The sequence below is a fragment of the Syngnathoides biaculeatus genome, chromosome 22 (genome assembly GCF_019802595.1).
Source record: "Syngnathoides biaculeatus isolate LvHL_M chromosome 22, ASM1980259v1, whole genome shotgun sequence".
NCBI classification, from domain to species: domain Eukaryota; kingdom Metazoa; phylum Chordata; class Actinopteri; order Syngnathiformes; family Syngnathidae; genus Syngnathoides; species Syngnathoides biaculeatus.
In genome coordinates, this window is record NC_084661.1 from 8,901,966 (window position 1) to 8,928,662 (window position 26,697).

At 40.7% G+C, this 26,697-nt stretch overlaps 5 protein-coding genes and 1 long non-coding RNA gene across 10 annotated transcripts; 4 read left to right on the top strand and 2 right to left on the bottom strand.

Moving 5' to 3' along the window:
• Positions 1-1,574: 1,574 nt before the first annotated feature.
• zdhhc4 (zinc finger DHHC-type palmitoyltransferase 4) lies at positions 1,575-5,588 on the top strand. Of its 4 annotated transcripts, XM_061810021.1 has the most exons (7): positions 1,575-1,939; positions 2,061-2,125; positions 2,262-2,335; positions 3,407-3,548; positions 3,636-3,761; positions 4,704-4,948; positions 5,124-5,588. In XM_061810021.1, the coding sequence occupies exons 3-7, from the start codon at positions 2,285-2,287 to the stop codon at positions 5,421-5,423; spliced, it is 864 nt and encodes a 287-aa protein (XP_061666005.1). In that variant the 5' UTR covers positions 1,575-1,939; positions 2,061-2,125; positions 2,262-2,284; the 3' UTR covers positions 5,424-5,588. The 4 variants fall into 4 exon arrangements, with proteins under 4 accessions (XP_061666005.1, XP_061666006.1, XP_061666004.1 ...); XM_061810022.1 differs by lacking the exon at positions 2,061-2,125; XM_061810020.1 differs by having other exon boundaries at positions 1,577-2,125; positions 3,370-3,548; positions 5,124-5,587.
• Positions 5,589-5,920: 332 nt separating this feature from the next.
• On the top strand, positions 5,921-9,646 carry pgp (phosphoglycolate phosphatase). The gene is made up of 2 exons (XM_061810025.1): positions 5,921-7,073; positions 8,145-9,646. Exons 1-2 carry the CDS (start codon positions 6,479-6,481, stop codon positions 8,468-8,470), a joined length of 921 nt encoding a protein of 306 aa, XP_061666009.1. The 5' UTR covers positions 5,921-6,478; the 3' UTR covers positions 8,471-9,646.
• Positions 9,647-9,824: 178 nt separating this feature from the next.
• On the top strand, positions 9,825-13,437 carry bricd5 (BRICHOS domain containing 5). 2 transcript variants are annotated; one of them, XM_061810027.1, is made up of 6 exons: positions 9,825-10,205; positions 10,280-10,411; positions 10,490-10,633; positions 10,716-10,823; positions 12,580-12,733; positions 13,147-13,437. In XM_061810027.1, the coding sequence occupies exons 1-6, from the start codon at positions 10,140-10,142 to the stop codon at positions 13,239-13,241; spliced, it is 699 nt and encodes a 232-aa protein (XP_061666011.1). In that variant the 5' UTR covers positions 9,825-10,139; the 3' UTR covers positions 13,242-13,437. The 2 variants fall into 2 exon arrangements, with proteins under 2 accessions (XP_061666011.1, XP_061666010.1); XM_061810026.1 differs by having other exon boundaries at positions 10,481-10,633; positions 13,147-13,424.
• A 98-nt stretch (positions 13,438-13,535) lies between these two features.
• Positions 13,536-16,752, bottom strand: mlst8 (MTOR associated protein, LST8 homolog (S. cerevisiae)). The gene is made up of 8 exons (XM_061810024.1): positions 16,618-16,752; positions 16,139-16,190; positions 15,900-16,062; positions 15,648-15,723; positions 15,406-15,558; positions 15,095-15,219; positions 14,824-14,987; positions 13,536-14,047 (listed from the first exon to the last, which is right to left on the bottom strand). The coding sequence occupies exons 1-8, from the start codon at positions 16,744-16,746 to the stop codon at positions 13,929-13,931; spliced, it is 981 nt and encodes a 326-aa protein (XP_061666008.1). The 5' UTR covers positions 16,747-16,752; the 3' UTR covers positions 13,536-13,928.
• On the top strand, positions 16,639-18,067 carry LOC133495423 (uncharacterized). Its single transcript, XR_009793561.1, has 3 exons — positions 16,639-16,773; positions 17,558-17,739; positions 17,929-18,067. It is a non-coding gene; the product is annotated as an uncharacterized LOC133495423 (long non-coding RNA).
• Positions 17,539-22,754, bottom strand: meiob (meiosis specific with OB-fold). The gene is made up of 13 exons (XM_061810017.1): positions 22,374-22,754; positions 22,146-22,203; positions 21,860-21,991; positions 21,704-21,776; positions 21,428-21,623; positions 19,840-19,940; positions 19,645-19,697; positions 19,393-19,488; positions 19,150-19,239; positions 18,193-18,337; positions 17,927-18,113; positions 17,756-17,842; positions 17,539-17,675 (listed from the first exon to the last, which is right to left on the bottom strand). The coding sequence occupies exons 1-13, from the start codon at positions 22,428-22,430 to the stop codon at positions 17,562-17,564; spliced, it is 1,389 nt and encodes a 462-aa protein (XP_061666001.1). The 5' UTR covers positions 22,431-22,754; the 3' UTR covers positions 17,539-17,561.
• Positions 22,755-26,697: the final 3,943 nt, after the last annotated feature.

Genomic DNA, 26,697 nt, shown 5'->3' on the forward strand with positions numbered 1-26,697 from the left:
ATAGTTCTTGCGTTATTTTAATCCATGTTTTACCATTAAAATAACAGTTTTTGGGCTGATAAAACCTTCAAATGTATTAAACCATCGATGAAACAAAAACCTTTCATTCAGATCTTTTATCTGTAGCTTTTAACAGCTTGGTTTGGGTTTTGTGCGAGTAGTGTCGTGGTACATGTCACTACCTTGTTGAAACAGATTCAAGATTGCTTCCTGACTACTGTTAAGGTGCCCTTGAGCAAGGCGACTACCCAATTTACTTTTACATCTCTACGAGCGTGAGCATATGTGCGTGATCTGGTTCTCTGACTGGTATGTAACACAAATACACAGCAGAGTACGAGTTAAATTTCCCCACTGATATATTATGATAAGAATCATAACTTTTTTTCTAAAAAAATACAAGTAAATCATTTCAGTATTACAACAGAGATGAAGAACACAATCTAGAACAACCAACAGGCTACAAAGGAACTTAATAATCAGACTGAAAGGCTTTATCATTTTTGATCCATTTAATGCTACTTCCAAGATAGATAGAAAAACTGTCAAAAGCAATTCAAGATTATTAAATCACCCTAATAAAGATCTTACAAAAAATAATCGAAACACACATTTGAGATCAACAATATTATTACTGGTATATTGGTGAGCCATTTTTACAAACAACAATTAAAATACGAACTGGTACTTAAAGCATGCACCCCATACCCTTTTCAACAGCTCCTGGACAACAGTCTTCGTTTCCGAAACGTGAGCTGCAATATGAATCCTGGGCCCAGTAAGCAACAAGATCCAGCTGGTGTCTTGTGATGCCTCATGGCTTTTTTTTTCCTCAGTGGATGTCAGTGACAGTGATGTGAGAAAAGACACCATTTTTACTTCATCAGTCTGATGATTTAAAAAAAAAAATAAATCCCATCATGCATAGGCTGACAGTCAAGAAATGAAATACTAATACTGCAGCTGCAGCAATGAGGATACTGTTCAATTAATACCTCCTTGATAGTTTCAATCATACTGGTACATAACTGAGTATTATACATGTCATCAAACTCTGTATTGGATCTCATCAGTAAAGATACACTTCTAAGGAATAACATTTCTTATAATTAATTCAGTTACCATAACTTTTATTTTATTTTGTTTACATATTTTTTAGCATGTTGATTTTGTGAATCGTATGTTCCAGTATTTTACACATATTATTTTCATTTTTCATATTTTTTAATCATGTGATGACACAAAATGTTATTCTTGTTATTATTTACTTTTTTATTATTAAACTTTCATTAGTAGTTGTATGAGTCACGTTTGTCCGGTGAATGGATTACACTTTTTTTTTTTTGCATATAAGCTCGTACACTTTACATCAATTCATGAAAAATAGGTCAAAACATTCACATTATCATCTTCTCTCCAGTATGTTAAGCATTAAGACGTTTTTAAACATGACAATTCGATAAAATGTTAAATATGAATTTTTGTCGTTTACACAAAACATTTAATTCGTACGTGTAAAGAAGTAATTTTAAGATTAATTGTTCTTTCCAAAGTGTTCACGAACGTTTAATCCCACCCACCGCTGCTAGTTTCGGAGTTAGCCACAATGATGCTAAGGAAGTAGCATTGTTTTCAGGAAATAGCCGTGTAGTGTAAATGTGAAGCGGATAACCGCGTCACTTGCCGCAAAACCCGAGCACATATATTAAAGTGTGATCATTTTAAATTCGCGTTTACAGAAGAAATGTAGGGGATGACTTTTGAGTCCAAGTAGTATGGATAACGTGTACTGTACTTTGCTAATGCGTGCATCGTAACGTTAACCTCTCCAACTGTGTGGTTTAAATCTGACGGACATTTCACTTTTGTCACACGTTTTGTTGCACATTTGAACAAATGGCGGCGAATATATTTTAGTGGCGATAGCACCGGCTTCGCGGTGAGTTTGCGCCGCGAACACCTGTTGTTTCTTCCCTAGAAGTAACTAGTCCCGTGCGATATGGATTTCCTCACTCTGTTTGCTATTTACGTGGTGGTGGTGCTGACGTGTATCGTTTTAGTCTGCAAGTATTCGGGGCAACAGCAAAATAATCCATTCATTATTCTCCTCAACACAATATCAAAGGTAAGCCATCTGGAGTCTTTAGTGAGATTTCCGTTAACTGACTTGGGAGGGCGCTGCTGGAGTAAACCTGAAATGACCAACATGCCCGGTGCGATGGTTTTTTTTTTTTTTTTTTTTTAATTTTTCTCCCTCACAGGTAGCTGCAACGATTACTCCAAAATGGCTACAGCGGTTGTTGCAGGGGATCGTGCACAGACTGTTTCATCAAAGGTATTGCACACTACGTTTTGCACAAGGATTCACTTTATAATTGTGAATCAAAGAAACCCTATGAAAAAGAAGCACTCCTTTACAAAAGTAATCATGCATGATGGTATCCAAAGGTCAGATATGGGCAGGTGCCAGATCTAACCTTCACGTCATTGTGCGTGGCCTGTGAAAAGTCATCAACATTTTTCTAGTTGTCATGAAAATTATTTTAACCAAACGGAGGGGCAATTGTGCAATAGACTTTCCAATGTAATTATTTGGGATCCTACAGATATATTAAGGGACATGAGGTGGAACTGCCTCAGGTCCTAGCTATTGCTCCTCTTCAAACAACGCTTCTAACTGGCGGATACACGATGCAAACACAACCTCCACCGTTGTTTACGCAGCTTTCTGCATCCTTCATTTCCTAAAAATAAGATGAACTATTGATGTTGCACTTAAAAGAAAATATTCAAGCTTTTGTTTCAGTTTGTTGCGATTAAATCTTTTCCGGCAGCGTGGTGGTGCAAGTTCTGAGGTCCGGCGTTCAAATCCTGGCCCCGCCTGTGCGGTGTCTGTATGTTCTCCCTTTGCCTGTGTGGGGTTTTTCCTCTGGGCAGCCTGGTTTCCCCCCACATCCCCAAAACATGCATTAATTGGAGACTCTAAATTGCCCCTAGTTGTGATTGTGTGACTGTTGTCTGTCTCCATGTCCCCTGCTGGCTGGCAACCAGTTCAGAGTGTACTCTGCCTCCTGCCCGTTGACAGCTGAGATTGGCTCCAGCACGCCCAGCGAAACCTCGTGAGGATAAGCTGCTCAGAAAATGCATGGATGGATGAATCTTTTCCTCTCAACAGAAAACACAATCAGTTTTGCGTTATACAGAATTTCCTTACTGTACCCAATGTGAATCAAGGTACATGCCCTACAACATGCCCCCCCCCAAAAAAAAATTCTGATACCGTCGTTTGAATCAATCATCAATTGCAATATTCTATTTTTGCCCTCTCAGTATTCAATATTCTAATGTGCATACTTCCGGTCACCGTAGGAGCAACATGTTCATCTATCTGCACATTCTTTTGGAGGGAGTTGTGTATGCAGAGTTCACCTATGAGGTATTCGGCTACTGCAGAGAAATGGGCGCCTCTCTGACCAGCCTCTCTGTGCCTTACGTCCTGCTTGCCATCAAGTCTTTTTTCTACTACCTTTGCATCAAGAGAGATCCCGGTATCTTTTTGGCTGTAAATTAAAAGCCATATGACACGTGTGTTTTTTTCACTCTCATCATGTTCTTCTTTTGGTACCATCTGACAGGCACTGTGACAAAGAAGAAACTCCCGGGCCTTTTGAACATGTATCCGTACGACAGGAGGCTGTTTCACCCGGGCATCTCTTGCCCAACATGTCATCTTATCAAACCTGCCCGCTCCAAGCACTGTAGTGAGTTCTTTTTTTCCGTTGTTCCTGTCATTCTCTCCCTCGTGAGTTTATCGTTGTAGTCGGGAGTTCCTTTCTCTACCATCACAAAGACTGCGTTTGGATCTTATCATTTTTGATTGTTTGTACCTGTACATATATTCATTGCCTCTGGCATTGAGAAATCTTTTGTTAAGCATTACAGAACAACTGACATGCCATATTTTTTCAAAAAGTGGCCTCCACTATCACAGAGATAAGAGCGAAAGCCATGACCAATTTACGCAATGTTTGTTTTGTCTTTTCAGGAAATAGATAAATTTCCTTTACAATGTTACTGCCTCCACACCAAAAATCATATTTGCAGCAACTGTAAAGTAAAAGATTATTTGATCCATCCATCCATCCATTTTCTTTGCCGCTTATCCTTACAAGGGTCACGGGGGCGTGCTGGAGCCTATCCCAGCTGTCAACGGGCAGGACGCGGGGTACACCCTGAACTGGTTGCCAGCCAATCGCAGGGCACATGAAGACAGACAACAGTCGCACTCACAATCACACCGAGGGGCAATTTAGAGTCTCCAAGTAATGTTGCATTTTTTTTGGGGGGCATGTGTGGGGAAACCCACGCAGACACGGGAAGAACATGCAAACTCCACAATGGCGGGTACAGGATCGAACCCGAGACCTCAGAACTGTGAGGCCAACGCTTTACGGCTGTTCCACCGTGCCGCCAAATTATTGTGTATTAATTAGAATCTTTTAATTAATCTTGATCAGCCACATTTTAATTGTATAACAATATTTATCCTAAAAAGCAACATTTAAAAAAATAGGATTTTAGTGGATGACTGTATGAAATGATCGACAGACGAGGAATATTGTTAACCGTTGTATATCGAGGAGCGGTGTATTAAGATTTAAAATTGTGGGATGTGTTCAACATAAACAGACTTTGTATTCCAGGGGTGTGCGACACATGTGTTGAACGTTTCGACCACCACTGCGTCTGGGTGAACAACTGCATCGGTGCCCTCAACACACGTTACTTCCTGCTCTACTTGTTCACCTTGTGCGCAATGGCGGCCGACATCGCCATCCTGACTGGCGGTATGCTGCTTGAGGCTGTGCTGCTCTCAGGGCTCCTGCGGGCCGTCTACGTTGATGAGTACGGCCAGCAACAGCCCACTGGCCCGCTGTTTGTCACACAGGTAAGAGCGCAAACTCCTCTTCTACATTCTTTGGGAGTAAAATACTCGATTGTAATATGCACTCACAAAACTGAATCCACAAATCACATTTTTTAGATTTTTTTTTTTTTTTTTTTTTCATGGGACAACACTGGAGAAATTACATGTTATGGTTTTCCTTCTTTTTGCTTTGTAGCATCTGTTCCTGACCTTCCCCCGAATCGTCCTCATGCTGGGCTTCGTAGTCTTCGTCTTCTGCCTACTCGTCAGTTATGCCCTCTTCCTTTTCTTCTTGGGGCTCGTCAATCAGACCTCCAACGAGTGGTACAAAAGTCGAGGCTACGTTTGTCAGCACTGCCACCCGTCTTCCGCAGCCGACCACTTCTGTAACATGGCGCTTCACAACTCAAAGAGAAACTACTACAGCCGAGGGTTCCTCCGAAATTTGGGAGAGATTTTCTTCCCTCGAGAATCTGTTGGGAAAAAAGACACTTAGGAGAATGTCTCTGTGCTTTAAAAATTAAGTCACCCACACACTGACATGGATCGGGAAAAAGTCCCCTAACTAAGGAAGAACAAATGCATTCTGGATTCCTTTGTTACGTCGTTGAACCAGTTGGTATGTACTTTTATTGTTTGGGGGGGGGGGGGGGGTTCAAAACAAAACACTTGTATAATATATTGACAGACTTGAATGAGTGTTTTTTAAACAATTAAATTGGTTTTATATGTAATCAGAATTATGTTTTGCGTTTCAATGAGGTTTCCACAACACAAAAAATACAGTACAAAAATTCCAAATAATATATAATCAACTGCAGTTTCTCCCATTTCTCCTCATTCCGATAATTTTAGCACTTACAATGTGTTAAATCCCTCAATAAATAATGAACTTTAAAAGGCTTCCTGGAGAACTGTGAGGCAGATCTGTGCTGCCTCTAAGTTTAAATGCAGAAGGAGGATAATGAAGATTTAAATTCTGGTTAATCCAATCACTGCATGGTAAGAGGTTCACTATATATTAGTATATTTGATAAGGAATTTTTTTGTTACAATCAGTATTTAGTTTCAGACTATATTAATTTTTTGAATGATTACATTGGAAAATTGCAGATCATTTTAAAGCTGTAGCACTTTTAAATGTTCATGTTGAAATTGGTTGAGTTAGAAAGGTCAAATATTAACACAATATGAAGTAATTTAAAAAGTGAAATTGTAGGCAGGCGTGAAACGTAACATGCCCAGAAGTGGGCGGGGCTTCCTTGCTGGGTCCTGTGCCTTTAAGCCGGTGCGGAAGTAAACGAACTGCCGGGTTACGACAGCGATCACGAACAGGTCATCTTTTTATAAGAGTATTGCATTGTACTTTTTTTTTTTATTCCAGTAAATTTGAGTCATTGACATGTTCTAACTTGCTTTCGTACTGTAATCTAGGGTGTGGAGTGCGCTAGAGCCCTTTCCTTTTCCTGCAGTGAACTTGCCGTCGTTTGCGCGAAACGCAAATTAAAATAGCTTATTTATTTTTAACGCTTGAGCTCAACTTTTCTCCTCATGGCCGCGTCTAAATGCGTGCGACTTAGCGGCCAAGTGGCCAAAGAACTGCTAGACTCTGTGGACAGCGTCCTGTTTGACTGCGACGGGGTTATCTGGAGGGGGGACCAGGCCGTCCCCGGTGCGCCTCAAGTCATCCAGCTGCTCAAGAAACACGGCAAGAAAGTATTTTTCGTCACCAACAACAGCTCCAAGACGAGGAGGATGTACGTGGAGAAAATGTCCACACTGGGCTTTAGCGCGGCCGAGGACGAGGTGTTTGGGACCGCGTACTGCTCCGCCATGTACCTGAAGAATGTGTGCAAGCTGCAGGGCAAAGTGTACCTGATCGGCAGCAACGCCATGAAGCAGGAGCTGGAGGCGATCGGCGTCCAGCCGATCGGAATGGGACCGGACCACGTCTTCGGCAAGCAGACCGACTGGGCCAACGTGCCTCTGGATCCTGAGGTCAGGGCGGTGCTGGTCGGGTTTGATGAGCATTTCAGCTACATGAAGCTGAACAGAGCCATGCAGTACCTCTCCCGGACGGACTGTTTGTTTGTGGGCACCAACAGAGACACCAGGCTGCCTCTGGAGGGTGGCACGGCCGTCCCAGGTAAGAGGAAAACTGCTTGCATCTTGGGTCTGGGTGCATTTGTCATGATGCAGTACCTCGAGGGGAAAAAAGTCGATGGATGAAATATCGGGCCACAGCTCATTCACTTTAGTTTTATTCAGTTCCACTCCTAGGTCTGTCAACTTTTTACTCAAAGCGCCACCTAAAAAGAAATAATTTGCTCTCCAAGTACCACCATATTGACCAATATTAACATTGTTTTGCTGAGTGGGCAGAAGTGTGCACCAAAAACCTTTTTTTTTTTTTTCTTTTATTCCTCAAGCATACTCTTGTCTTGTAAGTGACTGTAAAAATATGATAACCAGTCCACGGTGGAAAGCACCTCTCTCCAAAAGTCTTCTGGGATGGGGTCAAACTATGACATTCATCAGGCGATCGCGTAATAGATTGTCATGTGTCTGCCAAAGCAGTAGCGGGTGCTATAACTTAAGCAATGATGTAATTTTGTCAGAAGCCTTTCGAACAGGGGTATCAAACTCATTTTTATCACAGGCCACGTTGTAGTTACGGTTTACCTCAGAGGGCCATTATGACTGAAACCATGAAAATCTTTCACCTCGTCATATTTACACGTTGAATTTATGAGCTAGTTTTGGAATCACAAATCAAGGTTAATGTGTGTTTAAAGTATTGCTGATGCTTGGGTACACAATAATGCTTGCAATATCTTAACATGATATGATATGAATATTTTATATTTTGGTACAGATTTTAACAAAAATTGTGGAAGTTCATACTCCTCTGCCTTCTCGAGCCATATAAAATCATCCGGCCGGCCAGATCTGGCCCCCGGGCCTTGAGTTTGACACCTGTGCTTTGGATGTTAAACATCCATTGCTGTCATTTTCTGGTACCTTCATGGCAAGTAGCAATGTTGAAGTGCGGGAGGGGGGCGGTGGCTCATATGTTTTGGATTTAAAGCGATGTAACAAAGACAAAATTGCACACGCAAGAAGCTACCTGTAGCTGCTTAGACTATGATGTCATACCCACAAGACTTGCCATCAAGGTCCATCACTTCACCTTTGACCCTGTTCTCATCTTCCCCAGGTACGGGCTGTCTACTGCAGGCCGTCGAGACCGCAGCCCAGCGGCAGGCCGCAACGGTGGGCAAACCCAACCACTTCATGTTCGACTGCGTCGCCTCCAACTTTGGCCTCGAGCCCGGTCGCTGCCTGATGGTCGGCGACCGTCTGGACACGGACATCATGCTGGGTTCCAACTGCGGCCTAAAGACGCTCCTCACCCTCACGGGGGTCAGCACGGTGGCCGACGCTGAGGCCAATCGGCAGAGTGATTGCACGGAGAGGCAGAGGATGGTGCCGGATTATTACGTGGAGACCATCGCAGATCTGCTTCCGGCCCTCCAGGGTTAAGACTAAAATTTATTTATGCGGTCACCTAGTTTCCATTGTCTTCCAATTGTCTTGGTTGTATTAATAGTTTATCATCATGTTACAAAAGGACACAAAGACTAACCAAATATTTTCCTGAATCATTCATTTAAATCTTCTCTTTGTTCTGTTGAAAACAAGCTTGTGCCTCACTCAAAAATTGAATCGTTTTTAAGGATTGCCAGATGCTAAGGTATAGATAAAAAGTGATTGAATATAATTTAATCTTAAATTTTACAGGAAGTCATGGCTGCAACGGTCACAAAGGAGAAATGTGATCGCTTGTCCTAGTCAATCAGAACTCTGACGGCAGCTTTATTAGATCAGAGACTTGCTGGTGCACATTAAAACAATCAAGAGGTGGCCAAAAGCATGAAGCAGATTTTCAGCATCAGACAGATTTTTAAAGTGCTTGAAAATGGAGAGCAACGTCTCATTAAGATGTCGTTAAATGATCAATTTTCCCCAAACAAAAAATATCATGAGTGATAATAATTAGTGTTTGTAAAAGTTGCTTTACTAAAGTATTCTAGTACAGCACATTTCAATATACAATCTTGATAGATTAAATCCATTCGTGGGCAGCGTCCCATTTTTGGGACATCATGATTTTCACGCATTATATCCTTCAGTATATCAAAATATTTAAGTGTTTTAATCTGAAGCCATAATTTGGTATCAGGAGAGGATAACTCATTGGTCAAAGTTAGCACTGAGTTATTTCCCTTTCCTTCCTTACCCAACATGGCTGCCTCAAGTTATCATATAACAACCATAAATGAAAAATAATTATTTCCTTGATTGTGGCCTGTTAGGAGACTTTTATTTCAATAAGGCTAAAATTGCCACCCTGCCCATGAATGGGTTAAAAGAATTGTGAAAGTGGAGCAATTGTATCGCACTATGGTTTGTAAACCTGTGCTTGCTTGTTTTCAAAAATGACAAATTACTGTATTTTTTCAAAGTACTATATTATATCTGTGTACCAGTGTCAAGAATCAGGACTAGTATTAGAGTAACTCTAAGGGAGATAAATGTGTACTTAAATGACCTCTCTGTGATGAAATCCTGTCGCTTTGGCAACTAAGGGTGCAATTTAAGGAAGGAAGTGAGTTTCAATGTGAATTATAAAAGATGTATGCTGGGGTCACACAACAATCGCTGCTGGTAATGATTAAAACAACCTCTTAACGTTTACTTCTTGCGGCTTCATGTCAGTTGGATTTTTGTGATAGTAAAGTCACCTTGTGCTTTCATCTTTCAGAAGTTTCATATCACGTCTCCCATGCTGAGAGATGCTTTCCAAGCCATGGCTGCTTTTAGGCCTTTGTCTATTGTCTGGGCTGAGTTCGGGCTGCCAAGTGTGTGTGTGTGTGGAGTCCAAAATAATGACAGGAAGGAACTCAGCGGAGCCAGTCTCTTAACAATTTATGGATCCATCCCAAAATGTAATGCGTTCTTGCCTATAGGTCAAAGCCATGAAATCGATCTCGGTAAAGAGTGCAGGTGATTTAATCGATGAGGAGGGGTGAAGGGGAATGCGGTGGGAGGTCTCTGGGGATGAAGCGAGGGAAGGCAGCCAGGTGGCTCGGATCTGGGGCAAGCGCTCGGCGTTAAGCACAGATCTGTGCCGACCCAGTGAGGAGCCACGATGGGACACAGGTTGGTGAGGTGTTGGAATCTTCCAGAGGCCACTTTGGAAGGAGAATGCTGCTTGGTAAGAACATCTTTATTCATCATAAAAAGTTATTGTGAACTGTAACGATGATTCTGCTGTGCATGTATCCTTAGAATGGGGGCTCCTCAGCTTCCCGCCACATCCCCAAAAAAACGCTCTGTGTCAGCGTCTCAGCTTCCCTGCTCCTGGTATTCCTGGCCCTGGGGTTGATTGGACACCTCGGGCTGCCTCAACAACACTCGCAGGTTTTACCCCACCCGGCCCAACACATCTCTCCACCTATTTTACATCATCATCATCATCACCTCTGTTAGTCTTCACAGCCTGTGAAATTCACCAGCACAGACCCGTTCGGCGTCCTGCTCCTCAACCAGTCGGCAGCTGTAGACCAGCAGAACGGCCTGGTGACCTTTTCTGTGACTGCAGGGGCAAATCAAACATCCACTGTGCTTTTTGACATCAAACATGTATGAAGACAATTGAGTAATAAAGGGAATACAATCTGGGTCAAATTGTCTGAGCAACTTCTACCCGTTTGTTTTTTTTTAGGGCTTGATATGTTACCGGCCGGTCCACCAGGAGAGCTGCTTCCTGCTGACCATGGAGACATCAGACTATGAGAACGTGCAGTCCGTACTTCAAGCATCAGTAAACAAGGTAACAAGGGACTGGCGTGGACATTTTTTGGTGGGGATCTTTGTTCTGTTATTTGCAATGATAAAAAAAAAAACTCACTCTGGCCAAAGAAGTCCAAGTATTTGTCCCATTTTGTGGCATCTCGGTGTCAAGGAACTATGTTGAAGTGAAGTGAGGAGCTTTATTTTGACATGAGTTGTGGTTTTCCACCATCTAATGCCATCTATAGGCAGTTATACATTTGTTTGTGGAGGCATCAATTATATTCACACCTTTTATTAACGTACATTTGGGGGGGTTGCCTTGATTTCATAGTGAATGGAGGTTAGTATATCTTAAAAAGAAACTGCACAACTCGCATGGTCTTATATGGAGTAATTGATTAGAATTTATTAGGAAATGAGAATTAAAATATAAATAGTCTCCCACATGGTGCTGCAACAGGTTTCACTCCTCTGGGGAGACTTTCGACCATTTTGATGATTTTTGAAAGGATCTTGCTCCCGATCTCTGTCCTCGTTCATCCACGAGCATTTATCCTTGGTACTTTTGCATTGATGGTGAGTTCACGCATGACTACCTTTCTGCTGAATCCAAGAGGGATGAAGAAGATGCTTTTAAGGTGCCTCTCTCTCCTGCTGGATTCCTCAGAATATGTGATCCCTGCAGCCTTGGCTCTTCTTACAGGAGACTAGACCAGACACAATGGCCTCAGTGTCTGTGTGGGGTGGTGGGGGGGGCTTTTTTACCTCCCTAAGACTTTTCTTTTGGAGTGAAACGCTGCCCGACTGACTTCCAGTTATTGTCACGTGGCCATTGGATCGGCTATAAAGAGACACAATCGAGTATTTGACTGCATTTTTGTCATGTTGACTCGGATCAACCAGATCACCTAAGTTAAGTCATGGAAGAGTCTCAGTGAAGTAACTCAGATTCAAATTCCAAAGATTATTTTTTTTAATTTTAGTAATTTGAGCCCACCTGCTCAAATACCACAATTTTAGTACCACCTGCATAATTTAACAAGTTACCGATTCAATGTCGTTAGAAATACAGATGCTCTTGTGGTTGTAGCTTAAAAGATGTAGAACCGCACTGCATAGTACTACAGGGAGTCCTCGGTCTACAACTGAGATCCGTTCCTATCGCAGCGACTTAACTCGAATTTCGACTCAAGTCAGAATTTACATAAACATACTTTGTATAAAAAACAAATACATTGAAATAAACAAGATGTTGTACTTGGCATTACTGCAGAGAGGTGGATGGAGAAGAAGAAGGGGAGGCTGTGCTTAGCTATCCCAAAGGAACCTGGTCCTCAACCCTCTCCATCTCGACAAGTATCAAAGAACCTTTTGTGATCATTGTACCCGACATAAGAACAGAACCCTTCATATGCGCTAAAATACGGGCTTTGTCTTTAATAACTGTCACCACGGTCGACCGACTGAAGCCTTGGTGGTGTTGGTGTCTCTCATTCCTCCAATCTTTTGATGATTTTGACCTTCGTTTCTATGGTAATGGATTTTCCTATGGCTGTAGAACAATTGCTAAAAGATACAGCTTTCTTCTTTGATGTGATAATGTCTAAAAAGGAAGGCGAAAAATGCAAAGATACTCCTGGCGCACAAACACAGACAAGCATTAGCCAGACAAAATGGCGGATGGGGCACCGGCGTTGTAAAATCGAAATCATCTTAACTCCCTGTATTTGTGTACGTTTTACTGAAGCGATAATATTCCATCGAAGCATCCTGGCATCTTGTTTTGTCTTCAGCAAAGCCAGTTCCAGCTGTCTGTAAATGAGACCCAGAGGCACACAGAGTTCTTGGGGGTCCGGGCTGCTAGTCAGGCAGATGTCTCCACCTTGGAGGAGCCTCTGAAGCTTCTGTGTCGGGATAGCCCTATTTACTGGACCGAGAGGGTTGAAGGTGAGCCACACAAAACAGACTCGTGCTGTCTAGTAATTCCACTACACTAATACTGTTGTAATACCACCAAGTCTGTCCAGTGGTTTCTAATATTGACTCCCAGAAAACTGTTACCAACGAACATGTCAGGCTGAATGAAACTCAAGCTTTTTTTCAATTATTATTATTAACTGCAACAACCTGTCCAATACAACAGTAGATTATAGCCCGGGGGTGGGTTGATTGGTTGGTTGTGGCGGGGGTGTTGCCATGTAAAGGTTGTGGAACTATTGCAGCATCTCCAAGTGATCAATTTCTTCTGGAGATTACTGGCAACTTCATACTGCTTCCTCCTTCAGTGTCCGTTGTTTTAACCCACAACCTGAATGCATTTGAAGTTATTTTACAAATTATGGTTTCTGTTCTTTTTTTAGGGCCGGGCAAACAAAGGCTGGTCTATTTCTGCATAGACATCTGCTTTCCCAACAACATCTGTGTTTCTATGTGCTTTTACTACCTACCAGAGTAACTCAATCCTTACCATCTCAGAAAAGGAGGGAAAACATTTTTTCAAGCACTGTTGACAAAATTGGTGACCCAGGCCCAATGCTGTCAGTACTTTTGAAAGAGATCGGCAAAATACATGCATAAAATCCTCCCTGGTGGCGTCCACTCCCCACAGCAACCTGTGTAATGTCATTGTTATTCAATAAAAAAAATAAAAACGGGGGTTCTTGCCACTTTGTTATGGATTAACTCAACACAGTACTGAAAAACCGCAACTTTGGGATGTGACAAATTCAGTGAAGTCCCAAAATTAAAATTCTTTACATTAAATGATTTAATTAAACATGAGGGGAAAAAACATAGTTGTTAAACTAATGGGAAACTTTAGTTACCATCAGTACGGTTTATATATATTAAAAAAAAAAAAACACTTGAACTTGTACCTCATGTGACTGACTAGCAGAACATAAATACTACAACATTCTATATATGAAACCAAAATTATAAAGTGTATCATGAAATGTCATGCGCATGATTGAGCATGAGATGATCACTGTTGCGCTTTAACTCTCTCACGAGTCAGAGAAAAAGAATCAAAACCCTCAAACATGTCCATTTTATACCATTTAAAATTGGAGTCCTTTTTATGCTGTCTTGCTTTCACTCTTACACAATGCTGATCATCATCATCATCATCATCATCCTCCACTCAGCTCAGCACACTGTCATTGAAGGCCAGACACACCACAGCCTTCTGGTGGCCGCTGTACTCCCTTTTGATCTCGCCAGTCTCCACACACCACAAACGGGCCAAGTTGTCTGAGGAAGCTGAGAAGAAACAATAAAATTCCTAATTAAATAAAAAAGCAAAACAAACGTGTTATATAAAATATGCTCACGGGTTTTGAAGCTACAGTCAGCTGAATATTTTCTCTGTAGACGGAAACACCATTCGTTGTATGTTAGTGTGTCTTTGTTTTTTTTTTTTTTTGGGATACTTTTACTCCATATTTATCCATCCATTTTCTTTGCCGCTTATCCTCACGAGGAGTGCCGGAGCCTATCCCAGCTGTCAACGGGAAGGAGGCGGGGCACACCCTGAACTGGTTGCCAGCCAATCGCAGGGCACATTGAGACAAACAGCCACACTCACAATCACACCTAGGGGCAATTTAGAGTTTCCAATGAATGTTCCATGCTTTTGGGATGTGGGAGGAAACTGGAGTGCCCGGAGAAAACCCACACAGGCACGGGGAGAGCATGTCTGGGATCGAACCTGGGACCTCATAACTGTGAGGCCAACGCTTTACCAGCTGATCCACATAATTATTCTACATATAATTGAATGTACATATTTTCCACGGTTCTGATGATACAACCAGCCCAACATTTTGAGGTTACAGTGCCATCTTTTGCTTTGGAATGCACATTGCCATGTGTATTTTTTTTTTCAATTCAATTAAATTTTTCAAAATACTCCTGAAGTGTACTTGTGACCATAGGTTCAATCGCAACCTACACGATATTTATACTGAAATAAGAAGAAAAAAAAGAGGCATGTAGATATTTGGTCAAACATTAAAATGCTATTTGAGCGTACTGACCAGTGACAATGTACTGTGAGTCCCCAGAGAAGGCGCAGTCCCACATCCAGCCTCTAGATGTTTCTCCAGGATTATTGCTTTTGATGCTCAGTTCAGTCATCAGGGAGAAATTGGACGTCCTCCAAATCTTGCAGGTCTGATCCGCCGAGCAGGTGGCCAAAAGACTGAAGAAGACAGAGTCACCGCTATCAGCATCAGCTACACTCTACGGAAACTTAAATTAGGTAGGTTCTGGGTGTGTATTGCCAAAGAGGTAAAGAAAGAGGCTCACGTGGAGTCGGGGCTAAATTTGCAGCGAAGGGAGTAGCGTTTGTGTGCGGGGATCTTGGTTTTTGGAATAAGCTGGGTCACCTCATCTCCCATACCTCCAGCCATGTTCCATACATAACAGTTACCCTATAGAGGAGGACAACAGAGTTACATTCAACCAAAAGGTCAAAACTCTGCTACTTTCATATTGAACTTATCCAAGCCCAGCATCTTTGCACACTCCAGTCAATCTGGAAGGATATGGGGCCTTTGACAAACCAAACTACACGCGTAAAATTGCCAAAATGATCTGAAATATGTTGAGTAACTAACCGAGCTGTTGACTGCTGCCATGTAACTGGCATCGGGGTCGATGTGAACTGCGTTGACCGACACCTCGGGCTCGGGAATGAGCTGCTCATTGTGGTCCGTCTTCAGATCCCAAATGTGAATCACCCCACTCTGGTCTCCGACGATTAGCTCGGCCTGAAATCATGCATTTGAAGTGGACCAAAACCAAAGATGACAATACATATTCACCACTGTTTGCCTTGCAGTAAACGAGAATGTCCCACCTGGTTTGGATGCAGGCACACACAGTTGATTGGCGCATTGACCTGGAAGATCCTCTGGCACTGAAGATTTCGTGACCTGTGTGGGATTGACTGCGATTGAATCCATTGTTTACTTTTTCTCAACTTCAATGGTATCTGTAATTTTCCTAAAAAGATTCATTCTAATTCTGACTTCACTGCTGTGTTTGCATAAATCAGGGAAACTGATGTAAAAAAATAACTGTACAGTTTAGTTATCTGGCAATGGAGTACCTCAGGTCCCATATACGAGCCATGCAATCTTCTCCTCCTGTGTACATCCATCGCCCGTCCTCATGGAAGCCCACGGATGTGATGTTTTTGCTAACGCCGTCATAGTTAATCACTGGGTTGGGATTGTTGGAATTCAGATCGTACATGCGGATATGCTGATAGCCTTAAAAGGGGAAGGCAAAGATTTGTTCTAGAAGTACGTACCACTGCTTGTAACCCAATTTTTATAACCAACCAACCTGCAGCAGCAATCATACTCCTGTCAGGTGTTACTTCAAGTGAATTCACTTGCTGGCAACAAATGCAGTCAAAGAAATAACAAAAGAAAATTATGATTGCAGCATGGTCACACACAATATTCATTTATTGATGTTATGTTCAGGGTCACGGGTGAACTGGAGCCAATCCCACATACAACCTGGACTTGTCACCAGTCAATGATGGGCTCATGGTGGGTCAGGTAACCATTCACTTCTCAGATTTGGAGACTGATCAGGGATTCAGTCAGCAAAGTGAGCCAATACATCACCAGTGCCTCATCCCATTAAACTTTATCATGAAGTACAAACAACAACAACAAAACATGATGCAGAATTTCAAGTGTCAGGGCAAAACCCTTTAAGTGGATCTGGAACTTGGAAACAAAATAAAAATCAAATAGCAATTTTGACGTGTGCCTTCTGTTCGACCGGAAGAGTGACATCCAATTTAAGGATACAGAGTCCTGGTGCTGGACTGTCCGCGTGCAGATCCCGCTGTGGGCCTGCCAAAAGCGGACTGTGTGGTCGTACCCGGCCGTGGCCAAAATGACCGGGTCGCTGCCCACGGTCCCCTGATTCACGTTCATGCTTGATTTCTGGCTGCCACTGTCAAAGTGAGTACAGTATACCACTGGGTGTTAATTGTTCTTTCAAATGCAGGAAAACACGGCGATAATTTCTCACTGTCAGCATCAAAATGAATACAACCAGCACGTAACGTTAGCGCCGTATCATAGCTACGTTAAATAGTTTCGAACACCGCATCTGTATTTTGAAAACGCCATATCGTAAACCTGCATAACAAATAGTAATGTTTGTTTTGATTACCTTTGCGTTTGGTCGTGGATAACCTTGTACGTCTTTTTAAACAGTCTCCTAGGCAACAAATACTCGTAACACACCGTTCCGCTTTGGCAGCGTTCAGTGCTGCCATCTACTGAGCAAATTCCGCCTAAACTAGTTTCGAAATTAACTGCACACACACAAATTGTGATTTACACATTTTGTTGAAAAGCTGTCAATTGAATTTTACCGTCCTATGTATATCTTGTTTCATAATAGAGAAATGTTAATTCATTGTACTTTCGCCATCTCCTAAATGACACAGGCTTGAACCTCCATACTTGCCTGAATGCTGTAGAAATGTCTCCTAGTTCCATAACTATTAGCTAATAAATACCTTGGAAAATAGAACCCAGTCATGTTATGATTCAAGAGTCCAGATTTTATTGATGAATACATCTTTATTGTAGGTGGATGAGTTGAACAGTTGAAAAATTCACACCAATTCAAAACAGTTTTGAGGACATGTACAGGAGACCTACATAAACGCAAACTCTTACTGCTTCTGTACAACGCTAACAGCTTTTTTGTAACACTTGAACAACTGTCTGTGAGATCCTCAGTCCTCCCTTCCGAGGGTTAACATGTGCTGCATCACCTCGTCTGGGTCAGCCAGTGAGCAGGCCAGGATCACCACCCGGACTCCACTCTTTGTCCTCATGGAGGGGAGGATCTAAAATGGAATGATTCCCAGAATAATTTGTCACATGTTTGGACGAAATCCTTGAGGTAGAAAGGTAATACCTACTGTACCTTCACATATATTTTGCATCTCTCCAACAGAAAATTCCACATCATTGCGATTCGTTCATTGTTGGTCAAATGAGTAAACTGCTCCGTCTGCAGCAAAAGGAAAAAGATACAGTTGTGTGTGTGTGTTAGCGCTTAATTTCACTAAGTACCAGTGTTGTTTGTAATACTGACAGTGCAGCCCAGCAAGGCCTCAGCCACTGGGCTTCTCAGGACGCATGCATGCAGGGTGCCAGTGTGGTCTACGATGTCGACCAGCAGGTCAAACCCAGTGATGGATGAAAAGGCTTGACCCCGGCCTGGACACAATTCGTTGTTGCAATACTGCATGCCCTCAATCACCAGGAACATACACTTGGCGCTAAGACACAAGACAAAAAAAAAAAAACTGGGATATTAGTCCGACAAGTACTGCATCCTGCGTGTCAAAGTGAGCGTACCATCGAGTTTTTATGACTTCTGAAACACTGGAATTCAGATCGAGCTTGGAGAGGAAGCTATATGTGATGCCGTACGAAGCCTGCGCAGTTTCCTGGCACATTTCCTTCAGTTGAGCAACCGTGTACACGGCAGTGATGGACTCCACTGCTCAATCGTAAACATCATTCATGTGGGCAATGTAGCACAAGGGCAAGTTTAAAAACATGAAAAAGATAATCACAATGTATTCCATCAGATTTTTCTCGTGCATTCCAATACAAAAGTGAATAAAATCCTGATTAAGCGAAAATTAGTTTTATCACTATATCTAAAAATTACAATATATTGATTAATCTGAGTTTATGAGTCTGGAAAATTTCTTTTTGAATCAACATGTTGGGAAATTTTACCGAAGTTTTCATGCCTTTTCTTTACAACCCTACATGATAAAAGATTATGAGAGCGGGAAGAAGTGAGAAGTTACTCTTCGACAAGACAGACATCATCGATCACTGCAATGCAGGATTTCCTGATTTCACCTTTAAAAATAGAATTTTGCAAGTAAACATTTTTCTTAAAAATGTGTATTTTTCAGATTTGCATTTCAGCCATCGATACAGACCAACCAAGCCATGCAGGTTTACGGCTCATTTTATTGTCAATTATTAAACATTTGAATTATTTAGTACATGTAACGGAAGCATCTAAATTAAAAAAAAAAAAAAGTAACCTGTTTCACGTTATCTACTTCCTTTATAGGTAAAGAGGAAAAACCAAGAGTTGAATGATTTTTATGAAAACAAATGGAGACTGATTGGTTTTGATCTACTCTGAAATCTTAAGCATCGTTAAACCACACATTTTGATCTAGCTCAAAGGGGTATGAAAATATCCTGCTGCAGTATATTTCGGATTAAAATGCAGAGGGTTTTCTTCCAATAACATCAAGAGTCAGTCAAGTCTTTATGATAAGTTACCCGGCACATCCTCTGAGTTGCCTTGTTCCAGAGCGCCGGTTTCCAACATCCCTTGAGCATATCTGCACAACAGCTTGGCCTCATGCGTGTCTGACAATAAATGATGATTGACATGTATGGCAACAAAGACTCAACTTGAGTTTCAACAACTACTGTGGTTCCCTCTCATACCTTTTTTGACATTTCTCTGGTTTAATTGTGAACTTTAATGCTTTGGTGAAATGATGTTGGTGACACGCTTACCAGGATTGACAGTGATAATGCTTTTGGAGTTGACCGTTGCGGCCATTCCGTTGCGGAATCTGTCAAAATTAATCTTCGTATCTGCTATGAAGATCACTTGGAATGAAGAAACAAGTCAAAACAAGCATAAGTCATCTTAAAAATAACAGCGCATTTCATCTCAAGTGTCCATAATTATGCTCGCTTTTCGTAAGGGAATGTTGATAGGATGTGACTGGCAGTAATAACATTCAAATAGAGAGTCATTCTTACCGGTCCCTTTGGGCACTGAAGTCTGAAGAAACTGAATGACTTCTCTGTCCCAACTGTGAATGAATCATAAGTCAGGAAGTTAGTCTGGAGAGGCCGGCATGTTCAGCTTGATCTTACCCGAGTCAATCTGATCGTAACAACATTAAACTGACAAGAAGGAGGCGAAAATACAAAACTTGAAAGCAGGACACACACCAGACGAGAGGGAAGGATGACACCAACTCGTCAAAAAGTTTCACTTCCAGCCTCTGTCCCTGGTGTCCGTCCGATTTCCTGAAAAGTTTCACCTCTCCAATCTGGAAAAGAGAATTACAAACACTATTTTGTCGTCTTTCTGAGCTCTGCTGAAATTACATTAATTTAGACCAGTGTGCAAGCCAAATGTACCGTATCAGTAATGCTTTATTGCAGGGGTGAGAATGTCCGATTTGGAAAAACACTGAAAATGTCTGCCTTTGGGGAGGGACAAAGAAGGTGCACCCCCCTTTGGGAATGAAAATTTTTATAAAACACACTGTTATATGGTGACCTCTGGTTACTTCTAACAGTGTAAATACAGGGCAATCATAATATTTAGAAAACTTAAAAAATGAGTCCAGACAAGCAAAATAATTTTGACAAACTTCAGACATAAAAATGTAGATTGAGTAAAATTTACATCAAATAGGCTACTGCATTTAAAAGTTATACTTCAGAAATAAGTACACAAGTAATTTATATATATATATATATATATATATATATATATATATATATGTATATATGAGAGAAAGAGAGGGAGAGCGAGAGATTCTAAAATATAAAAGCGAGCGATAAAATGCGTTTTCTACAGGGCCAGTGCTACAGATAGGCCTAATTGTATTAACGGTTGTCAATTAATATTTGAGAAATTTACGTCCAATTTCCCTTTGTGTTTCCTGGTTTGGATATGCTCCTGGATAAGTGCACAGCACTTTGCCGGGAACATCGACTTTTTGTATGTGTTCGGTAGACATGTTGATACCGTTTTCGTTCCTATCTGCACGGTTACACTTTTTTCAAGCCACACCCATCTGAAACACTTTTTTTTACCCCATGGTTTTTATCAATTTCCCTGGCACGATCTTCATTTTTCCACTCCCAAGACTTTCGCCATACTGGAAAACGTGCAGACCGCTCGATAACATATGCGTACGTGTGTCTATAAGTGTTATCTATGCCGCAGTGAACAGAATGCTTCTCTAAGAAATGTTAACATCAGAGCGAAAATACCGACGAAATACTGCCAAAATGCTGCCGGAAATCGGAATGTTGTTATTATAAAACACCAAAATAATGCAAACAGATAGCAATGCCGAAAACAGGTAGCAATGCCGTTTTCCGCTATCACAGTTGTGACTAATTTAACAACTAGTGTTGCTGATAGATGCTGGCGGCCGGTCTTCATCACAGCCTCCCCCCCCAATTTTTTTCAACGAATCTACACGTGTCACAACAATGACATTTTCAGCTGAAAAAACTCAGAATTCCAAGAATCTCTGTGAAAATTCTCATCCCTGGTATTGTGATTCAATGTAGAACTACACCATTAAAACCCAAGGGCACAGAAATCAATGCCTTCGTAAATATATACGCTTCTAAAACTGTTGGTGAAAAATATGCATTAGTATCTTTGTAATAGGAGAATATCTGCTCTATCTCTTGAATAGGCTCCCATTAGATTCTGTAGGTGTACCAAATGTTGTGGATGATGAGTGTATTAAGGTGTATTTACGTGCAAATTTGCAAAAAGTCCAAAACCTACTGATTTCACAGCAGCAAGTATGTTTATAAATGATCCATCCAGACTCTGCCCATTGGCCAAGACGTCCCCCAGAGGGTAGAAGTCTCGAGAGTCCTTCACTGGCTTGTGCATCAGCGGCTGCAAGCTGTCACTGGTGTCCAAGTCCACACAGAGATACACTTGAGAATGAACTTCTGCCAGCAATAACTTGAAGGGACTGAGAGAGTGAGAGGAGAATTGTGACCTTTGACTCTTTACTCTAAATCGTCTGTGAACTGTTACATGAGTCTTAGTGACCTTGGTGTTGTAGGGCAGAATCTTTCCTCCTTCTCTGGATCTTTGGTGGCCACTAATGGATTGTCAATAGTGACTGTAGATATAATAATATAAGTATGCAACAATATAAAACAGTAACAAGATGAGGGAAAAACCTAGGGCTGGGGGGAGTCTTACCGACATCACCAATTCTGAAACTTTTGGACAGCCCGTTGATGTAACCATCATTTCCCCAGGCCGATACGTTGATAAAGAAGTCAGGAGAGTCCTTTATGGTGAAGCCAAAAGTGTATCTTTCCACACCAGAATCTGCAATTCTCACGGAGAAAGTCAATGAGAAACTATGTTATAGCTATTCTCCAAAAGAGAGCGCTAGTGGACAAAACACGAAGGTGCAAATTATTTCACCATTTGAGTGTACACTGTACTGTATTTCTCATGAAAGAATGAATTAGATACATACTCTTTCTGTCAGGGAAGCTCTTGACGTCACTTTTTCCTATGATTATGCCAACCACTTTCTGGAAAGGACACAATTGTTTGAAGAGAATAGCCTTCCACCATAAAAAGCAGCTAACTTCCAACGTTAATATAAAAAACAACCACATATCACGCTCGAAAAACAAACAAACCACTTTCTCTATAAAACTGTTACATACTGACTATGTCAAAATAACATTATTTTACTTACAGGATGACACAATTTGGGATGAAGTTCGGAGATTCTATTGTAGCTAATGGAGGCCATTTTCAGCACTTTGCTATTTAACTATGCTTCCTGATAATGCTAAATACAATATTTCGGAGAGTCCAATAGTATACAGAGACTACAAGAATACCTATGTATATCTACAACAAATGCTCGAGGTTTTAATGAACGGTGTCAATCTTTTTTCAAAATTGTTAGATTTTATCGGGACAAAATGGCTACACGACAGGTAGCAGCTAATTTTCTTGGGGCCTTCATAGTAATAGGAAATATCAAAACTATAGGAATATCAACGATATTGTTTGAAAAAACTTGGATAAGTATTGCATTTGAAAGAAAATTTTATGCTCTACTTGATGCTGTACTATAGTAATGGTGGTTATTTCGCACAAAACGTTTTTTTTTTTAAATACATAACTATCTTTAGTATTTCCTGAACCACTGAATGTTCATAAACGCAACGTCATATCCTTTCCTGTTTCACATCCTGCAGGTCAGTTTGTGATAAACTTTGAGTCCAAATCACGAAAAATTGTGCCTTATTTTTGAGTTCATTTTATTTTATTTTATTTTATTTTATTTTATTTTATTCCTATCAATTTAAAAATGTCCCATAACCACAACAAACAAAAACATGTCACAAAACACAAGTGTACTGTACATCTGGAGACAATTGTGAAATGAAACCCATAATGATCACTTTTAAAACTCATTGAATCAAGAAATACTTAAAAATGACATTGAATATTAGGTCTGGGTAAAAATGATCGTTCCCTGAATATTATTACACAAGTTTTTGAGTGATTCACTGGAATCAAACTATTTCTGTTACTCATAATGAGACTTTAAACATGTCTCAACGGGTATTTTGGCCCAGGAACAAAGCGCTCCAACCTTCTCTGGTTTGAAAGGCGCCTTACATAATCACGCGACACAATATATGAAGGAAACCAAGATGTTTCAGCTTCTTTCTCGGATGTCCAATAATATTTATAAGGACTGAGCAGTTCAAAGTTTTTGCTAAGGAATGAAAAACCCACAATCATCAGTGCAATAACTTGAAACTCATGAGCCTGGATTTTGGTGATTTTTGATAAAACCACTTTGCTTCTTGGGGGGCAATGTTCTTTCGTTAACACAAGTGTGCCAACAATCTTGTCCACATGTGTACAGTCCTGAAATAATGAAGATTTAGTCAAAATCATCTATCACTATACATAACTAGCATTGATGAACACATGCATTCGTGTGAGTACTGTATGGATTTTTGTGAAAATGAAATGAAAACAAACAGCGCAGTTGAGGAACGTGATAGGCTAAATGTTGTCCCGATACTTTTGCCCACAGGGTTTTCATTCCTTCTTCACTGCACCGTAGACTATTGTGGATATTGCCATGCTAATCTATTCCAATCATATTTCATAGCACAGGATTCAACCAGAGACAGCTTGGCAAAGATGAATGTGACAATTTCCTGTTCGTTTGATTGAACAAAGCTTTATCTGACTCATGATTCTGTCTTACGCAGCTAAGTATGAATGAAGAGCTGTGACAGTAAACCCTCAAACACAGCCTTTTTCTTCATCTCTCTGCGTATGAATAATCCTCACAGTTGGCTGTTTGGATAGAATATCTCATCCTTTTTGACTAATGTTGATTTTTTTTTTCACCCCCCCCCCCTTTAAGGTTTGACTGTTTCTAATTTTAGGACAGTATTTGTGTAGCAATTTGACACAGCACAGAGGAATACACTAATATTCCATCACACAATATATCGTGTGATGTAAAACGGGAGATTATGGTAGTGATTATCGACCTGTGTGGTGAAGATGATCTTCTATTTGCACCAGATGCATCTATTCAAATGAAATGCAATTTCAAAGTCGAATTTTATTATTTTTTTTTGTATGTGCTATTAATCACAGTTTATGACTTTATGTACGATCAGATAAATCAAGTGAAATTGTGTCATTTGGTTAAATGGGTTAGGTTTTATTCACATCGATTCACAGCCCGTGCTAATCTGTCGTTAATCATTCTTTGATCCAATATTGAAGAAGGTATAATTTTGTTTTCTAGCGCCATCATTTGCAGATTATTGCCGACTAAAGTAAACATTATAAATAGTTCACATGGAAATCTAAGACCAAATTACATTGCCAGTGATAACTAACACACCATCAGGAAGAAATATTTTATACAAACTTGTATGAATTAAAGTGTGCCTCTTCTTGACAATCTCAGGCAAATAACACAATAAATGGGAGTGATTTTTTTTTTTTTTTCCTCCCAGCAGTACTTCAGTTGTGTGTTGATGACGTGTCCTCCAGCATCTCATTGTAAGTGCATTTTTTTCTGTCCCAATTTGTTAAATGTACCCACAAATTTTCACAATTACTTTACTCTCGCTTACTTCCTGTTTGAAACAGATGGTACTTTGTACGAGCAGCCTACAAATGTTTTCCAGTTCGGTCTGTTTTGTCTATTTGAAAATTAAAGAAAAGAAAAAAAAAACACAGGATGCTACAGAAGTGAAAAATGAAATCTGAAAGTTAGAGTTAATGACATTAAATGGATTATATATTTTGTTATTTTACATGCACTTTATTGTATGTCTTCTCATTTAAATATACAATACATTCCTAATGTAGTTTAAAGAGGTTGCAGATATACAGATATTTAAGCCCTTATATTATAAAAAGGAAAAAAAACTCAATATACATGATATAGAGCCCCAACAATGGTTTTGAAATTTTGTACTGCTATTCGAATGTGTTGAGTATCCATCATCCCCGATAGCTACTTCAATACATCCAACAATTCATCTTGAAAATCCAAATATCCCAGGATTCATTGTACCGATACAGAAAAATCATTTTCTGATTCTGTTGCTATGGTATTGTTTGATTTTAGGCCCAATATAAATTCCCAAATTGTGGTGTGAAAGTATAAGTAAAGTACATAAAGTGCTTTGTATTGATTTAGTAAAAACACAGTCAGTTTGAAACAATGTTTTTAATTTATTTATGAATTATTCATCACAGATGCTCCAACAGCTTACTCTGTGCTGTAATTATGTGACTTAACGTAAATATGAAGCTCCCAAATAGTTTGAGGATGAAAAAAGACTTTGAACACACCCCACAGCACAGGATAATTGCTCACGATAATCTTTTAGAGACATTCAGCTGCTGGGGCCTTTGCCAGCTTTTATCGGAAGGGGAAGAAAATGCTGAAACTCAGCCTGACTGACTTCGACCAATCATCATCTTGCCCTCCCTCTGCCCCCGTAGGCTCATAACATTTCACCCAGGGCAGGTATTGGTTTGTAGTAAAAGAAAAAAATGTGTAAAAATTACGATCACACGCCATCTAATCTTATGTAACACAGGAGCCATTGTGACTATCACTGTGCAAATTCATACGTCCAAGCCTCGCCGCGATTAGCAATGCAGATTTGTCTGATCTGACTCCTGATGCCACCATGGTTTTTATTTAGAAACTAGCTGTCCACAATGGCACCAGACAGGAGATTTGTGGTCCTGTGTAAGACACGAAAGCAGAGAGGATGAAGTACAGACACCAGTGACTACTTAGAGGCATGGCAGGCGAACAGCAGCTCCTCGCCAAGCTCAAGTCTTACTGAAGCTGCAGCACATTTGGTAGTCCTTAGGGTGCGTTCTGTCTTTGTCTAAGTGCAGGTTTTGATCTAGGAGTTCATTTGCAATCAGGAAGTCTCAGTCTTGTGTTTACACTAAGTCCATGTGATGATTTAATGCAAAGCAGTTTTACAGTGCTGTAATTTTTTTTTTTTTGTAGCTGAATCTGAGAGAGGTTGAAGTATTAAACCAGTGTGTTCAGTTCACTTGCGTGCACGCATAACAAAAGTCCCATTATTAAGAAAAAGACGTTCCATTTAATTGCAGCAGGTCCTGAAATTCATCATGATTGTATTCCTTCAGATCATTAAAAGTATCGGCTGGTGAAACTTTTCTGAAGCCTTAACATCCAAGTATAGGTTTTGCAGTTGTTGGCGCAAGCCTGAGCAGACTTTATTGGCTTCCAAAATACGAGTACTGTATGTGCACTATAATTTTCCTGCCACCTGTGTGAGATTGTTGCTGCCGCTGTTGTTGCACCACTGGGCCTGGCCAAAAGCCAGTAAACGCGCACTTCCTGGTCTGCACGGTGGAGCCACACAGCCGGCCAGCTCATATCCTCACCCAGGGAGACAGGACTATATATATATATATATATATATATATATATATATGGCTGGAGAGGAAATGTTAAATGAAGCTAATAA

Coding starts and splice junctions, on each gene's coding strand:
- zdhhc4 (XM_061810020.1), top strand. CDS start 2,000: ATGGATTTCCTCACTCTGTTTGCTATTTACGTGGTGGTGGTGCTGACG. Junction 2,336..3,369: donor CACAGACTGTTTCATCAAAG/GTATTGCACACT, acceptor CGGTCACCGTAG/GAGCAACATGTTCATCTATC. Junction 3,549..3,635: donor TTGCATCAAGAGAGATCCCG/GTATCTTTTTGG, acceptor ACCATCTGACAG/GCACTGTGACAAAGAAGAAA.
- pgp (XM_061810025.1), top strand. CDS start 6,479: ATGGCCGCGTCTAAATGCGTGCGACTTAGCGGCCAAGTGGCCAAAGAA. Junction 7,074..8,144: donor GGGTGGCACGGCCGTCCCAG/GTAAGAGGAAAA, acceptor CATCTTCCCCAG/GTACGGGCTGTCTACTGCAG.
- bricd5 (XM_061810026.1), top strand. CDS start 10,140: ATGGGACACAGGTTGGTGAGGTGTTGGAATCTTCCAGAGGCCACTTTG. Junction 10,634..10,715: donor TGCTTTTTGACATCAAACAT/GTATGAAGACAA, acceptor GTTTTTTTTTAG/GGCTTGATATGTTACCGGCC. Junction 12,734..13,146: donor CTGGACCGAGAGGGTTGAAG/GTGAGCCACACA, acceptor TTCTTTTTTTAG/GGCCGGGCAAACAAAGGCTG.
- mlst8 (XM_061810024.1), bottom strand. CDS start 16,746: ATGAACGTGAATCAGGGGACCGTGGGCAGCGACCCGGTCATTTTGGCC. Junction 15,724..15,899: donor GCTCGTATATGGGACCTGAG/GTACTCCATTGC, acceptor AATCCCACACAG/GTCACGAAATCTTCAGTGCC. Junction 15,220..15,405: donor TGGCAGCAGTCAACAGCTCG/GTTAGTTACTCA, acceptor CCTCCTCTATAG/GGTAACTGTTATGTATGGAA.
- meiob (XM_061810017.1), bottom strand. CDS start 22,430: ATGGCCTCCATTAGCTACAATAGAATCTCCGAACTTCATCCCAAATTG. Junction 18,338..19,149: donor CAACTCAGAGGATGTGCCGG/GTAACTTATCAT, acceptor ACGATTGAGCAG/TGGAGTCCATCACTGCCGTG. Junction 17,843..17,926: donor AGGCCTTGCTGGGCTGCACT/GTCAGTATTACA, acceptor CTTTTGCTGCAG/ACGGAGCAGTTTACTCATTT.